Source organism: Maniola hyperantus, chromosome 16, assembly GCF_902806685.2.
Source record: "Maniola hyperantus chromosome 16, iAphHyp1.2, whole genome shotgun sequence".
Taxonomy (NCBI): Eukaryota; Metazoa; Arthropoda; class Insecta; order Lepidoptera; family Nymphalidae; genus Maniola; species Maniola hyperantus.
In genome coordinates this window covers 8,589,781-8,605,840 of record NC_048551.1, presented here as the reverse complement: position 1 = coordinate 8,605,840, position 16,060 = coordinate 8,589,781, and the positions used below count along the sequence as shown (strand labels likewise).

Here is a 16,060-nt window from a genome sequence, read left to right as displayed (position 1 = left end):
ATTTCTTGAAACTCACATAACTCCGAAAAATTATAATAGCACTAAAATTATAATAGTGGTAGCAGTAATAGCCTAGTGGTTAGGACGTCCGCCTTCTGATCGGAGGTCGAGGGTTCGATCCCGGGAACGCACCTCTAACTTTTCGGAATTATGTGCGTTTTAATTAATTAAATATCACTTGCTTTAACGGTGAAGGAAAACATCGTGAGGAAACCTGCATGCCTGAGAGTTCTACATAATGTCTCAAAGGTGTGTGAAGTCTACCAATCCGCACATGGCCAGCGTGGTAGACTATGGGCAAAACCCTTCTCACTCTGAGAGGAGACCCGCGCTCTGTAGTGAGCCGGGGATGGGTTGATCATGATGATGATGATGAAGCCATTGAGAAAAATAGGTTAGGTAGGTATAGTCATTTAATTATAATTCACCTTTCGCCTACAGGTATTCATAAAGTCGGAACTGAAGGTCGGAGTGATATACGTGAAGGAGAATCAATACACCGAGGAAGAAATATTGGACAACAACGAGAATTCGCCCCTTTTTGACGAGTTCTTGCAAGTACTCGGGGAAAAAGTTCGTCTCAAAGGTAGGTAATTAGTTCTCAGAAGAAATATTATAATATCAATATTGGAGTGAATATTTTTGTACCTATAATGGGAATAAATCAAAGTTTTGTATATTTCCTTTACTTATATATTTTGTCACAAAAATTGTACCCGTCTGCTTGCCATCCCCCTTTTCAGTTCCATAGTAAAACATGGAATTGGAAAAAAGCAATTTTTAAAAGAAACTGCTTAGTAATAAGCTGATTCCTAGCTTCATGGCAAGAGCTGTAAAGTTTGAATGAAAGTCACAGTTATAAAGTTACCGCTACACGGCTACATAGATTAAAAAACCGGCGAAGTGCGAGTCAGACTCGCGCACCGAGGGGTCCGTACTACAGTCGTATTTTTTCATAAATCAAAAACCCGTCCAGTGCCCTTTTAACGTGACGCTAACTGTACATTTTATTTCTTCACTTTCAGGCTTCGACAAGTACAAAGGGGGTCTAGACACGGTCCACGATCTCACTGGCCTATACTCCGTTTACACGAATTGGAGAAGCATCGAGATAATGTTCCACGTGTCCACCCTCCTCCCCTACGAGAAACATGACGCTCAAAAGTTGCAAAGGAAACGGCATATTGGAAATGACATAGTGTGCGTCGTCTTCTTGGAAGCGGACAATACTGCGTTTTCACCCGCTTGTATAAAGAGCCACTTTTTACATACGTTTATTTTGGGTAAGCACGACTGTACCTACCTATCTATTAGTTTTTTTGTTAGGTTTTAGATAAACGTTTGGTAAAAGTAAAAGTTATGGCTAAAGTTTTTAGCAGAAACAATAATTACTGTCCTTACCTAAGATTGTATACTTTATACAATTCCATAAGCGAGATATAAGTCCCGCAAATTGCTATTCCGCTGGAACCATGTCTCATTAACATCGAAATGACGTCTTTTTGACGTCAGCCGAAATAAAAATATACCATCAGCTCGAAACTTCAGTCGAGTGACTATGACGTGACTATAGAGACGTCACTAAAATGGCGGCTACACGCGTTAGCAATTTGCGGGACTTATAGTTTAAGATGTGACTTCCTATTTGAGGGACCCGGGCACACACCTCTTAACTTTTCGGAGCGTGTGTTTTAAGCAATTAATTATTACTTACGGCTACTTGCATTAACGATGATGGAAAACACCGTAGGGAAACCTGTATGCCTTAGAGTTCTGCTAATCCGCGCTTGGCCAACGTGGACCGTGGTGGATTATAGTTTAACCCTTTTCATTTGGAGAGAGACACGTACCTACTCAGAAGTGGGCCGGCGACGATCGATGGCTTGATATGATGATATTATTCGCAATTTACCAGCTGCCCAAGCACAACCGTGCGACAACGTTTTCTCGCCGCTTCTGCAACGCTTTTTCAAAGAAAACGTTGTTACTCTGACTATCCTACTACTTCGTTTTATAAACGAATTTTGACAACACCTTCTATCTTCTTTAAAGTGGTAATTTACGTTGAACAAAAAAAAAGAAATGCGCTTCTCGATTTTATTACTTACTAAAAATTCTTCTCGAGTTTATTACCAAAAATTCTCGTATTTTTGGTATAAAATTGCGAAGAGGCGACAAAAATGTGTAATAAAAATTGGAATTCCAGTGCGAGTATCTGCTAAAATTAAAAGGCGACCCACTAGATATGAAGTGTCGGTCGTCACCCGCGACGAGGTCGGCGCGTACAAACCCTACTTATGGGAGCAGAGTGTATTCGACAAAGGACCTATGTTCAGGTAAGGAGTTTCGAAAGCTTCCGATCATGTTTGAGCAGGCAAATGAGTGGCTGTCATATGTAGGTAGACGCTAAGTGAAAGGCTTCTTGTGAAAAGATTTTCGTTACTAAGAACGGCCTCTTACAATTTATTATTTCATTTTATATCGAACTATCAAGTAGGTACGAGTAGAATTTTCCCTCTCAATCCTTCTTCGCAGTAGAGCCCTTAACTATTTACGACTGCCCACGAACATTATTGCGACACACTTTTTTTTAAATCCATGAATAGGTATTGAGTTCTAGTTTATTGGATATCAACGTTTTGTAAATTCATTTGCAGAGAATGGCTACTAACAAAAGTAGTTAACGGTGAAAGAGCATCTTATTCAGCGCCCAAGTTCGCAAGGATGCAAGAGCGCACACGGAGCCAAATGCTAGAGGATATAGTGGCTAACCTGCAGAACCATGCGGAGACCGGTCAAATACCAAAACCTTACAGAAGAGGTATTTTTTAATTTAATTCAAATACAAGTTAGCCCTTGACCAATCTCATCCGGTGGCAAGTGATTATGCAGTCTAATATGGCAGCGGGCTAACCTGTAAGGGGTATGGCAGTTTTAATTAAACCCATATCCCTTTGGTTTCTACACGGCATTGTACCGGAACGCTAAATTGCTTGGTGGTTGCCGGTAGGTTTACTGATCATTGAAGTTTACCATTGCCTTGACTCACGGTTGATACTTAACAGGTTCTAGACGAATAACGATCTTGCCTTTAATTTGGTTCTTTAAATATACTCCCAAATATTTGGTTATCTCCCAAACCCAGCATGATCCAAACAAACATTCAAACACACGTTCCTCCCAGTGTTGGGGACAATATGCAGATAAACTTTCAGCTTTTATAAAATAAGGTAAGGCACTCGTTGGCTCTTAGGCCATTACTGCAGATTAACCGTCTCATTCCTCTCTAAGATAACTGTCATATTATTATATACGTATGTCACGTATGTATGCACTTAGAATTTAGATGCACTTCCACACATAGATTTATCACTTTATCGTCGTATAAATTTTACTCAACCAATCTAAAATAAACATCAGGTTAAAAACGTAAGTAAGTATAAAGAAAATACTAAATAGAGGACACTTCTTTTCACAGGATCATGGCGACCTATAGGCCATATGCGACCCTCGTCACCCCTTCTAGACTCAGTCAGAGACCAATTCGAGGACTACGACCAACTAGCAAAGGATTTCACAAGAGTGTTCCTGAACAGCGAACTAAATTGTGCTCAGAACGCTCAGTTGTTCGACGTGGTATTCCTTGTTGGCCAGTCGAAGCAGAAAACGAAATTTATTGGCGTTCGAGCTATATTGGGCGTAAGAAGCAGGTAGGTACAATGGCAGACCAATCTTTTTAATAAATACTAACAATGAAAGCTAATAATATTAAATGTTATTAAGCAAAAAAAACAAGAAAGAGGGTAGTTTGCTTCTGCCCATGACAGCTCGAACTTTATTTCTCGCAACACTGTAGTCCCGTCGTAACCACAACCCATGCAATTTAGTCGAAATATCAACAAATAAAACAAGTTGTAAGAACATTATACCTAATTCATCGAAAAAATGGCATACAGTAGGTACACTACATTTATCTATCCCAAAAAATATTTCAAGGGAAAACAGAAAACATGAAAAAAAAAACAAATTCCACGCTGGCAAAGTCGCGGGTGACAGATACTTTTACTACTAAAAAAATAAAAAGTAGTCGACTAAATACTGTGAAACTGCTCGACTTATACTTATTTCACGCAGCTCACTTTTTAGAGAAGCTCAAGGAAACATATACCTAGTATTTATTTTCATATTGAGTAAAAGTTTTCAAGCACATAGTTAGATATCAATTTAACTTCCAGGGTATTTCAAGAAATGCTATACGGCATACAAAGTGGGTTCGGATCCCCTCAAGTGCCGGTAGCAGAACTGCTCGCGCGGCCGGCGCCCACGCTGCTGTCGCCCACGCCTGCCAGGCAGAAGAGCAGTAACTTCTTGCAAGTTCCCGACATTGAGTCACCGAGGTTTGTCGTAATTTCCTACTTGTGTATAACTGCCGTCGCTCTCTAATAGTGTCTTCTGAAGTAAGAATGACTCCACCGCGAACCTTAGCAAGGAATGCTATACGGCATACAAATTGGACCTGGTAGCAAGTGGTGATGCAGCCTAAGATGGATCGCCCCCTTCTGCCCCTTCGTACGGCCACCCCGGACCCCCACCATGCAAACCGGCAGATTAATATTTTTCCATTATCAGAAACACATGGGGTGCATACACTATTAATATCTTAAGCACTCGAATTCTTTTTGACTATTTTTTTTTACATTTTTGAAAACCTGTACACACTCTCCCCACCCCTGAAAGGGCATACATTATGTAACCTTTTTTTCTTTTTAGCATCTTCTCTCACAATCCAATAGGTCCCCACGACGCTCGAGTAAATCCGTATTTAGCCTCTTGAGCTCTCCTACTATTTGGTTGACAAAATATCTCTCTCGTGAAGTAAAAAGTAGAGAAAAAAATGCTTGATAATATAAGTTTAAGAACATAACATAAATAAATCAGGTTCCAGTGTTTTACGGTTTTGCTTTGTTGTTCCAGACCAAAAAGCGTTCCAAGTTCGCCGATGGTAAAAAGAGCATTCTCTCGACTCGGCACCATCACGGCCGGCTGGGGACGCTCCATACGAAAGCAACACTCTCAACTCAATGCAGATGACAAGAAAAAATGGGCTAGCTCACAGGACTGTTCCAGTAAGCTTTAACTTAACTTTTAGAAACTGTTCTTTTGAAGTTTTCTTGACATCTGGTATCAGTTATTACAATTTGATTGTGGGTGAAATCATGGGAGGTATTAATAAATACCTAAACTAATAATAATAAATGTAATTAAGCGAAAATAACAAGAAAGAAGGTAGTTTGCTTCTGGCCATGACAGCTCGAACTTCATCTCTCGCAACACCGCAGTCCCGTCGTGACCACGACCCGTGCAATTGGGTTGAAATATCGACAAATAAAAACGCCAGATTAATCATGGTATGTACCCGTTATCTACCTACATTAAAATATGGAGTATGGATTATCGAATATTCAAAACCACAAATTATCTTTAGTAGATGTGTTAAATTACGTAATTACATTTTTTCGAAAATAAAATGAAAACATGATGATTTACAGATAAGGAGAGCAAAGACAAGGACAAAGATAAGAACGCAGCATTAGGGGTGCCAAGGCTTTCGGTGTGCGCCGATGCGCAAAAAGTGGACCGTGCCAAGCTTGCGCAAACCGAGGTGTGTTTTACATGATTTATTAAATAAAATACAAGTACATACAACTTTTTACGAGACATTTTCATGGTTAAAAGCCACATCTGGTGACAAAGAACCGACTCATTTTTTGCCAGAAGGATAAGCCTGGCTGTCTAGCGCGGAAATTTAGCACACGCGGTCATGCGGCATTTGTGCAGTAATTAGATAAGATTGGCTTTGAGTTTTATTGTAACATTTTCAAACAGTACATAAATAAATAAATCTTTATTAACAGCGACACAGTTGTTACACTGACTGACTTCCTCGATTCCTTCATCAGCGAAACGTGCTCGAGAAAACCGCACACATTCGCGCCTTCGTGTCCTAACACACCGGTGCGAACAGACGTATCTTCAATTTTAATATATCTATACAGTTTTATGTAAAATCAGTAATTAAACCAATTTCACAACCAAAAAGGACTTCTGCTTTCAACACCAGCTCCAGGCAGCCGCCCTAATGTAACTCAGTACAAAATAAGAATAAATTATAAGCAATAAACAGAGATCACACAATAATTATTATTTTAGTATATAGGATAGGTAGTAGGTACTTAGATGCAAACTTTATCATCAGAAGTAACCCCCTAACATTAAATTTTGATTAATGAAAAGGGGTCACAATCCTCAGCAATGAGAAAAACGATACACAGAGAAAAGATGTCAGTTTATAGGAACATCTAATCACAGAAACCTGTAATGTTTTTATAAATGTTTTAACGTTAAACCAACGTTAAACAAGGGTGTACGATTTTTGACGATGGTAGACTCAGCAGAATAAATTTCAACCTTGATAGCAATAACTATTTAGAGATGAGGGTGTTGTGGTTAGGTTTAAAGAATTTATTTTGCTCAAAAAGAACAAAAGTTCTCTTTCTTGGTTCGATTATTTATTCTAAAGGAACTTTCTGAATTATATTTACCTGTTAAAAAACTTATTACACATGGCTAAACCGTAACTCCGAGCTTCTGTATTACCTTTCCTTTCAAACTGGAATTTGTTTTCAATTTGATTACAGTTCTCCATAATAGAATTTGACCCCGAAACGTTCCGGATACTTTTGGACTACTTGCACACGGGCAGTTGTCCACTCACCTGTGCTTCCATACCAGGACTGATTTGTGCTGCCGAGCACTATGACCTGCCTGAACTACTACAAGCATGCTTCCATCACGCCAAACAATTCCTTAGGATAGAAGTGGTAAGCAAACTGATCTTGACTGTTACATCTAAGGCAATTCAGATATTTTATGGATACATATTCAAATAATGTAATCAGTAAAATAGAATTCAATCTACACCATCATGGTGATAACTTATGACGTAATTTTTTTTAGGTGTGCACAATGCTCATATCATTGGAAAACTACTACTGGCGATACACGTCGGCTTCGGAACTAGTTAATATGATACTAGCCTTCATCGAACAGCGAGCATATGCTCAGTTCCAGACCTCTGAATTTCTTAACCTTTCGGAATCCATGGTGCAAATGATTATGTGCAGGAACCTCGAAGTGCCTGAGGTCAGAAAGTTCGAAGCGATGCTCAGTTGGGCCCGTAATAAAATAAAAATTAAATCTGCCAATAAGACTGATGCTAAAAATGAATTTAAATGCATTATGGAGAGGCTAGCGAGGGACTTGAAGCTTTACAGGATCTCGCCGCAAGAACTAATAAAGGTGGTACTTCCGTCAAAAGCTATAAAGAACGAGCGTATTCTCGAGACGCTCATGTATCAGGCTAATTCGGGGATGTACAGGATACAGGACAGCTACATAGAAGCATGTCAGCAACGCTTACAAAAACAGGATTCGAGGTTTTCTGAATTCGAAAGTTTCGATTACGGCATATAAACTTGGAGCTGTGAGGATATCAGTGTATTAGATAGATTACGAAGAGCGACAAGATTGGGTTCTTCTCATTGTGGTATATCGACGCCTTCAAAAAGTATTATTGTTATAGATGTACTTTAGTAGAGGTGCGAGAAATATTTGTACACTTCTCGGATACCTGTCCCTTGTTGTTGTTCATTGATACCTATATATTTTTTACATCTAGCTAGACGTGTTCAGTAGAGTCATCTCTATTTTTGGTACCAAAAGTTTGAGATAAACGTAAGTAGTCTGGCGAATGAAAAAAAAACAAATGATTTTGTATGTAATAATCTTTATATTGACGTATAGCGACTGGTACAAATGCGATTTTCTTCTGTGGTCCATGTTTAGAAGACATAGACGAACTGGGTCAAAACCTGGGAATATTTATTTAATTATGTGTATTTTTAATTACAATAAACCTTATGAAGTGAAAAATATCCGCCCTGACAGTTAACTAAATGCGGAATCATTTTGCTCACTGTACAAATTAGACTTTGGAGGCATCTTTCTATCTTTAAGTACTTACCACGTTTAAGGTTTAGCCCCGGAGAGACTCGCCACAAATGCTTGTAGAAAACGTCACGTATGAAAAATGACTGATTGCTGATAAACGTTAGGTATATTGTAAACACATACATATAATCGAATTCTAAATGTTAGATGTATATAAAATGTTACATAATCCTGTAACGCGTAATGTAACTACTCAATATTAATTGAAAATGATTCACAAATGACTTTTGATTAAGTGCGTAGATTATAAAAAGTGTGTAGTGAATCTCAAGTACTTACGAGATCTCTTCATTTTCAAGAAAACCCTTCTAAATTCTATTTTTTTTATCACCTTTCATTCCAAACATGATATACAAAATGCTTTCTTTTTCTTTGATTCACACAATCACATATATAAAATATTGTATAATATTGTTATAACTTTATATGATATGTTTTATAGACAAAAGAAGCTTTAAACTTCCATAAAACCTTTGTGTGCCTACAATGTAGTTTTTACCTGGTGTTAATATCGAACTAAAATAACTTTAATACCACGCAAGTCAGTTTTTCTCTTATTTAGTTTGCTACTTATGTCAAAATCATAGATTTAAATTTGAAAATTACGTTAAGAATAAATATTTTTTGTGATCTATTTTTGTATAATGTGTAAGGTAACACCAAAATTGGAACAGTCTTCTTCCTTATTTCTTTGCCAAGGGATGTAAATAGTCGTGCTAGGTACAACGTTTTCCAATGATTTGCGCAATATTATCTGAATGACGACGAATTAGGCAATCCTATTGGCTATTGGTATTTTATTTAAGTCAAACACATACCTATCTATTTATATTGTTGAGTGCATATCATTTTATTATTATCCTGATCAAAGGGGCCTCCGAGTTTTATTAAAAATTATGTTGCCCTTTTCGGGCTAGCTTTAGAAATATTTTGCTTTGTTACTTTAAAAAATTACTTTATATGGGTAGGTAGCTCTAGTAAATGCCCATCAAGCGTTGTAATGACTTTTTGTATGAATGACTCGCGCATCCCCTATTGTTCGTTGATGGTACTATACTTATCTAGTATCCTACCTTGTCTGGATGAAGCATCGCGAAAAGGTCATTTCCCAATCTTCTTCTTGCAAAAGGTCCAAAAATTGTTTTAACGGTATTGTTTTGTAATCGGAATCTTTCTTGTCATGCAATATATTGTAATCTAAGCAAATAAATGTATATTTTGAGTAGCTTAGTTCTTATAAAATTAATGTAACTGTATGTTAAAAATATTTTAAAAGAATCCTATTCTAAAAACACAATCTTATTCTTCTATTGTAACAAATAATGTGATTGCGTATTTGACTGCTTCCAAAATGAAATGAATTACAAAAAAGTTATGACGTAGTAGGTACAATGTAAATATTGTATGGTTCCATAATTTATCATGAGGTATATTTTATGGATGCTTGTCCCTGTATACTTATTTATATTAGTTACTTAATTTATATGGAATCTTTATTTAACTAGGAAGAAGGATAAGCTTCGTTCAATCCGTATTTGTTTCAAAAACACACTTAAATGACCATAATGGAGTAGATCCAGATGTAACCTATTTCCAGAGGTATAGTACGCGACAGGTCGATATAGCAATCGGGGAGAAAACGCCCCGCACAGACCCCACGCTAACCAGATGCGGGCGAGCGCGGGTGACGTGCGGGGTGTGCGGGGCGTCCCCCCGCCTCATACCTCGATTGCGATCTCGACCTGTCGCGGACTATACCTACTTATCCAATAATTGGAAACTTTCAATTCTGCAGTCTGTTTGTAAGACTTAAATCATAACTTAATAGGTACCATAAAGAATATATAAAACGACTGCAATCTATGAATAGGTAAGGTGTTATATTGTAATATACTAATACATTTACAACTACCTACTTGAAAACCATCTTCAAATGTACGTGTAATTAACCGTGTTGCATCTATATACCTAGGCGCTCTGTAAAAATATATTTATTTTATTTAAAAGTGAATTATGTAGGTACAATATTTTAATTGTTAAAAAACCTTCTGAACCAAGTGTTAAAGCAAATGTTTACATACTTATAAATGAATTAGTGTTGGCCCATTTTACATAGCATTACTTTTCAAAAATGATAGAGTTAAAATCTATTTACAAAATATTTCCTTATAATAAGTTTACTTTTGAAAGGTCTCTAGTTTTCTGACATTTAAAATACTTATGGCAGTTACGCACTCATCCGATCCGAGTATATGAAAATACTTCCGAAGCAGTCATAGATCTATTTGTATAGTAGCTTATGACATAATGTGTATGACGTAGATATTTTTTATATCCGTATTTTCACGGATTCGGATCGAATGAGTGCGTGATCGCTCTTATCCTCCTACTCACCTATTACAAAATTATTATGATGGCAGGTACCTATATTTATGTATTATTTGTATATTATACGAAACCTGCAATATTGAAAAGCTCTGATGCTATTACGAGTAGGTTAATATTTTATGTTGATGTCTCATAAGTAGAAATATATTTACGATAAAATGTGAAATGGGTCTTAAAACTTATTAAACTGTTAAAAAATAGATGTTAAAAAGATATTTAACGTAGCCTAAATATATAAACATTTCGACATTTCCGAATAATAATCGTAATGAATAAAGTTAACTTGTCTGTAAAGTTTTTATACTTCCGAAAGTTATTTATATAAAGAGAGAGCAATTTCTTCTTGAACCAATACTACGTGACTGTCGTAACGTGGTCGCTCGACGCTTCTTCTAATATATGTATAAGTAGGTATATTATCCCGATAAGTTGGGCACATTGGCTACATCGCCTGAGCAGTCGCTTATTTTCAGCAACCAGATTTCGCGTCGTATTTGAACATTTCATAGCCTCAGGGTCGGCTGTAGTTCTTTAGCGCCCGGGTGCAATCAATATCCTGGCGCCCACTAGCAAACTTAAAAGTATCAGCCGAAATAGATTTTACGAATTTTGGAAGACCCTCTATTTAATAGCCTTATTTAAAACAACTTTATTGTTAACAAAAGTAGTAATTACAGAGAGTAATTAACAACGGAATAAAATTACAGAGAGTAAATAATAATTTGTAATTTTTGACATCTAGGCATCATTCCAATTATAAAATGATGTTGGGAAGCAATAGCCAATTCAGCAATACTTCGCTTCGTCAGCGACGCATGCCCTTTGGAAGCGACACAGCATCGTCGTCGCAAGCTGAGAAGCTAGGAGTGCTAGGACTACTCGAATTAATAGACACTTAGGAGATTCTAGCCTGTGTGCCCAACCATTAGCAATAACAAAGTCACAGACAGAGCGTATTAATTTCTTCGGCAAAGGCTAGTGAATATTTCCAAGTACAAAGACACTGGTTTAGAGGTTACAAAGCTCATTTTCATTTTTGTTTTTAGGGTACCGTACCTCAAAAGGAAAAACGGAACCCCTATAGGATCACTTCGTTATCTGTCTGTCTGGCTGTCAAGAAAACTATAGGGTACTTCCCGTTGACCTAGAATCATGAAATTTTCAGGCAGGTAGGTCTTATAGCACACGTAAGGGGAAAATCCGAAAACCGTGAATTTGTGGTTACATAACAAAAAAAATTAAAATGTATAGGTACATGAACAAATAATTAGCATTTTCAACTTTCAAAATAAGATTAATATAGCAAGTGGGGTATCATAATATGAAACCTGTATATTCTAAAACAGATTTTTATTTATATTTATGCATAATAGTTTTTGATTTATCGTGCAAAATGTCGAAAAAATACGACTGTAGTACGGAACCCTCGGTGCGCGAGTCTGTCTCGGTTTTTTGGAATAAGGTCGTCTTTGCACGGAGCAGGCAATTTCGTGTCATAAATCAATCAATGTCAGCTGTAGGGCCACATTAGATTTTTTTCGTAATTATTTTAGTTATCTTCGGAGTTTGGAGATTGCGAGAGAATAATATATTTAAAAGTATTTGAACATTGCAGCATTTACCTACATTGACCTTCAAACCCGATATAGACGCAGGCTGTTTACTTACATTTTATATATATCCAGTAGGCTTTTTAGTACGAGTTTCCACGTGTCGACAACTTTCACAGACTTCTCACTATAACGTTAAAGTACAACTGAGTTCAGCCAGCGCGCGTCCCAAGCAAAATTTTATCACAGTCATAATCATTTGGTAGTGCATACTTAATAAAATCTCGGAGCCTTGAGACCCGCACCCCGGATTGTTCTATGGGCTACGACCCAAAATAACTCGCTCTCTGCATAAATTATGTGGTACATGGAAGGTACGAGTTTGAAACAATGCATTTAAATTAAATTTTTCTCTTGACTTGAATTATTTCAATACTCGAAATATCCAAACTCGCACTAAGGGCACACTTTACAATGGAATAGCAACGCGCAGTCAACGAGCAACGTTCGTTCGTAAAAGCAGTCGACCACGCGAAAATGCCGTCGTGTGGAAAAGCTCAGGCTAAGATTTATAGAACGTACAGTACGCGGCAGAAAATATTGTACATTATCCTTTAGAAAGAGATAGCGGTTTCGTAGAGCGTCGTCTCTGTCGTTGAGACCGACAAAACATCACATAGGTATGAGTGACAGAGACAAAGCTCTACAAAGCCTCTAGAATTCTCATTCTAAAGGTCGATGTACAATATTTCTTGCCGGCTACTGTAAATACTTTAAACTTTAAGTTTGCTGACTTTAAACTAAATCAAGATAGGCTTATGGCAGAGAGATATTATCTAAAGCTGCTTCGTTTGAACTCTTACGAAAGCCTGAGCAAAGTCAAAGTACCCTCTAGGCTAGGTATATAGATCTCACTTCTCAGTCTTCATAGCATTATATTGTAAATTTAAGACGCTTAGCAAGCAGTAACTTCAGTGTGATATTTAGTGACGTTAACGTTCAGAACTCTTTTTTTTTTGTTTAAAACAAACGAAAATGTCTTCAAACAAAGGAAATCTTGTTAAATGATACTTGGTATATGAAAACTAAACCGCTTTGTCTGTGAAAGCTTAGGTACATTTCGTTACAATTATACCTGTGTAATTAATTGCGGCAATTTTTATTTCAATAAATGTTGCATATTAATCTTAGAACAGATTTCTATTATGTGTATGTAATACTCATGTATGTATGTATAAAAAATAGTGTTTAATTTGTAGTAACACCAAATGTAATGGATGTGTCAAGTTCTATAACGGTTAAATAACTTTTCTATTCCAAAATTTTAACCTTCCTGTGATCGTGGATGTTGCTATAAAGTATGTTAATATAATATGGGAATCTTCAAAGAATACCAATAAAATTATATCTATATCTGTTATTTTGCGTGATGCAAGATTCATGGAAATTTTATGTGGTGAATAAAATTTTTTGTGTATTATTTCGTAGTTTCATTTTTATTGAATACAGCAACACTATACAATACTTAGTTAATCATCATACCAAGGTAACTACCCAGACTTATATCGAACAAACATGAATCTTTCTAAAAGGTAAAATAAATAAATAAATCTGTTCTCAATAGGTTCGTCCAAATCCAAATCATTATTGCTATAATACAGTTCTATACAGCGATGGTTCTGATAAATCATTAGAAGACGCTATTTATGTAGCAATACTGGTAACATAATAAATGGTAACAATCTAAAAAAGCTCTATTTGCTCACCCCTGAAAAAGCTTTAGCAGCAATTTTGTGCTCAAACAATTCTGTACTCAATTTTATACCAAAACACAATGAGTAGTACAATTTTCTTTCACGAGAAAATTTCTTAACAACCGTCCCTCTTATTACAATTATAAATAACGAACATGTTCTGCCGTGTTAAAAATAACCATAGACAATAGACTTCATATAAAATAGCCACAGGAGCTATACAGATTGACAGCTGCGCGCGTGAAACGGAATGCATTTAAAAGTTCATCACGCCGCCGCGAGTAGCGCTTGTGCGCCAGTCTTTTTGCAGCAGGCGTGCGGCCGGCTGCTTGTTGCAGTGCGCGGTGCGAACTAGGACACACGAGTTCGCGGTCATAGGCTCGAACGAACATCGAAATCGACGGTCAGTGCGGTGACCATGATGATGGACAACGGGGTGATGAATAGCTATGAGTTCGGGGATGGGTACATGGAACAGGAGGAGGAGTGGGAGCGTGAGGGTCTCCTAGACCCGGCTTGGGAAAAGCAACAGAAAAAGGTCAGTTCAAACAAATTGACACCGGCAACCGGAATACGAAATGCGACTGTTTAATATTTCGCGCATTGCAATAAAAATAGCAACCGTATCCTTATCACTACGTGACTCATGTTTATGGTGTTCATGTTTTCCATGTGAATAAATATTATTGCGAGGCACCCCCGCAGAATTACAATTTGAGAATTTGCTTAATCAAGACCTAGCTACATTAATTTGTTGATATTCAAAACAGATTATGAATCTATTTTTAGTTTGTGCCTGACTTCAGACATTTCACAAATTAGATAATCTAAAGTCGTATCGACTGATATCACTGAAAAAATATATTATCATTTATTAAAACAATTCTATAGTGCAACTTTATTTATTTTTTGAAGTAAGTGATTAGTTACTTACATAAAATTATTCAAAATTTATTTATATTTAAGTTTAAGCAAAATAGACTGCGGGGTGCTTAATAAAACTCGCGCGAAAATCTGCAAATTTAAAGAAATCCCTAGTTTCCCGCCGCGAGTTGAAAGTGGATCGCGGCCGTGGACACTATTAAAAGATTCTTGAATCTTTTGGTGCGAGCGAGACGGGTGCATGACGCTTCCCACGAGCGGGAACGGGCCGGAGCGAGAGGAATCGAATTTCCGTTAGTCATGTCCTAAAATGGGTCCGACGCAGGCGCCGCTGAAAGCGCGGGCGTCCGACTTTACGTCATGAAACCCATGTTTCAGGGAAACTGTGTGGCCTGATGTATCTACGTGAAAATGCATCATTTGGATGCTATTTACGTGGAGGTCCGTAGGTCTGTGACGAATGCTCTGACGCACCCTGTGAGCTCAGCTGGGAGAATGTCATTAACGAGTTACGAAAGCAAACTGATTGTAGGGTATTTTTGACAGCAGTCGAGTGGAGCATTAGATAATATGAATGAATACTTATTAAATGTAAAGATTTCTTATCAGGGCATGCTGATTACAATCACTATTAATCAGGATGTATTGACAGATTTGATTAAAAATATTGTGACACAAAAATATTTAGTTAACTACCACTCTAACTTTTCCCATCACCCTTTTTTCCTCAATAAAATGCCTACCTATGTAAGTTTCACAAATTTGAATAAATTGATATCTACCTTGCTTATTGCAAAGCATGTTATCAATTTATTCAAAAGTATAAAATTTTCCCAGAAGCAAATCGATCAATTCATACAAATAAGATAATTTCTCATAACCTTGCTTAGTATATTAATAAATTGCTCACTGGTTGTGAAGCAAATTCCACTAGGTATAAAAACTTGTTATTAACGAAGTACGGCATTGATTGCCCATCATTATAGTTTTTGTCAGCAATGTCGTTAGATGTTCACGCCGGAGCAGGCAGCAGCACAGGATAACGACCGGTGTGCACAGAGTCACGCAGGATACAAACACAATATAAACAAAGAGGCTGTGCGACACCCGGGCCCGGTGCATTGGCCGTACGTGCCAGGCAGGTCAATGTCGCGGTCGATTCCGACCAACTTGAGAGTGAGATGCGTCTACGAAGAAGTCACCCGACCAGTCATACGCTCCGCTCTCTGGAAGCGGTCTTCCGCAAGGAGGTCACTAGTACAATGTTTTCCTTATTGGACAGTGGACACCAGAAAAGGAAAACGTGACCGCTGATAATTCTTCAATAAAATTATGATTCATAAATTTTGTGGAATGCGCGGGTCACGTTCTTCAAAAGTAGGCTCACGATAATTACTGAATTTTTCGACGAAAGTT

The 16,060-nt window shown here is 37.3% G+C and overlaps 2 protein-coding genes across 5 annotated transcripts in view; both read left to right on the top strand.

Moving 5' to 3' along the window:
• The window catches only part of rsh (radish), a 269,843-nt gene extending 256,355 nt beyond the window's left edge, over positions 1–13,488 (top strand). For both annotated transcript variants that reach the window (XM_069503824.1, XM_034976888.2), the window contains 10 exons: positions 442–586; positions 1,026–1,283; positions 2,207–2,336; positions 2,658–2,821; positions 3,479–3,710; positions 4,236–4,397; positions 4,975–5,126; positions 5,550–5,662; positions 6,699–6,881; positions 7,018–13,488. In XM_069503824.1, the coding sequence (XP_069359925.1) occupies positions 442–586; positions 1,026–1,283; positions 2,207–2,336; positions 2,658–2,821; positions 3,479–3,710; positions 4,236–4,397; positions 4,975–5,126; positions 5,550–5,662; positions 6,699–6,881; positions 7,018–7,533 (2,055 nt within the window). In that variant the 3' untranslated portion in view covers positions 7,534–13,488. The remainder of the gene's footprint in view (positions 1–441; positions 587–1,025; positions 1,284–2,206; positions 2,337–2,657; positions 2,822–3,478; positions 3,711–4,235; positions 4,398–4,974; positions 5,127–5,549; positions 5,663–6,698; positions 6,882–7,017) is intronic.
• Positions 13,489–14,043: 555 nt separating this feature from the next.
• Positions 14,044–16,060, top strand: part of Actn (alpha actinin) — a 60,319-nt gene continuing 58,302 nt past the window's right edge. For all 3 annotated transcript variants that reach the window (XM_034976850.1, XM_034976849.1, XM_034976851.1), the window contains exon 1: positions 14,044–14,300. In XM_034976850.1, coding sequence (XP_034832741.1) covers positions 14,181–14,300 — 120 coding nt within the window. In that variant the 5' untranslated portion in view covers positions 14,044–14,180. The remainder of the gene's footprint in view (positions 14,301–16,060) is intronic.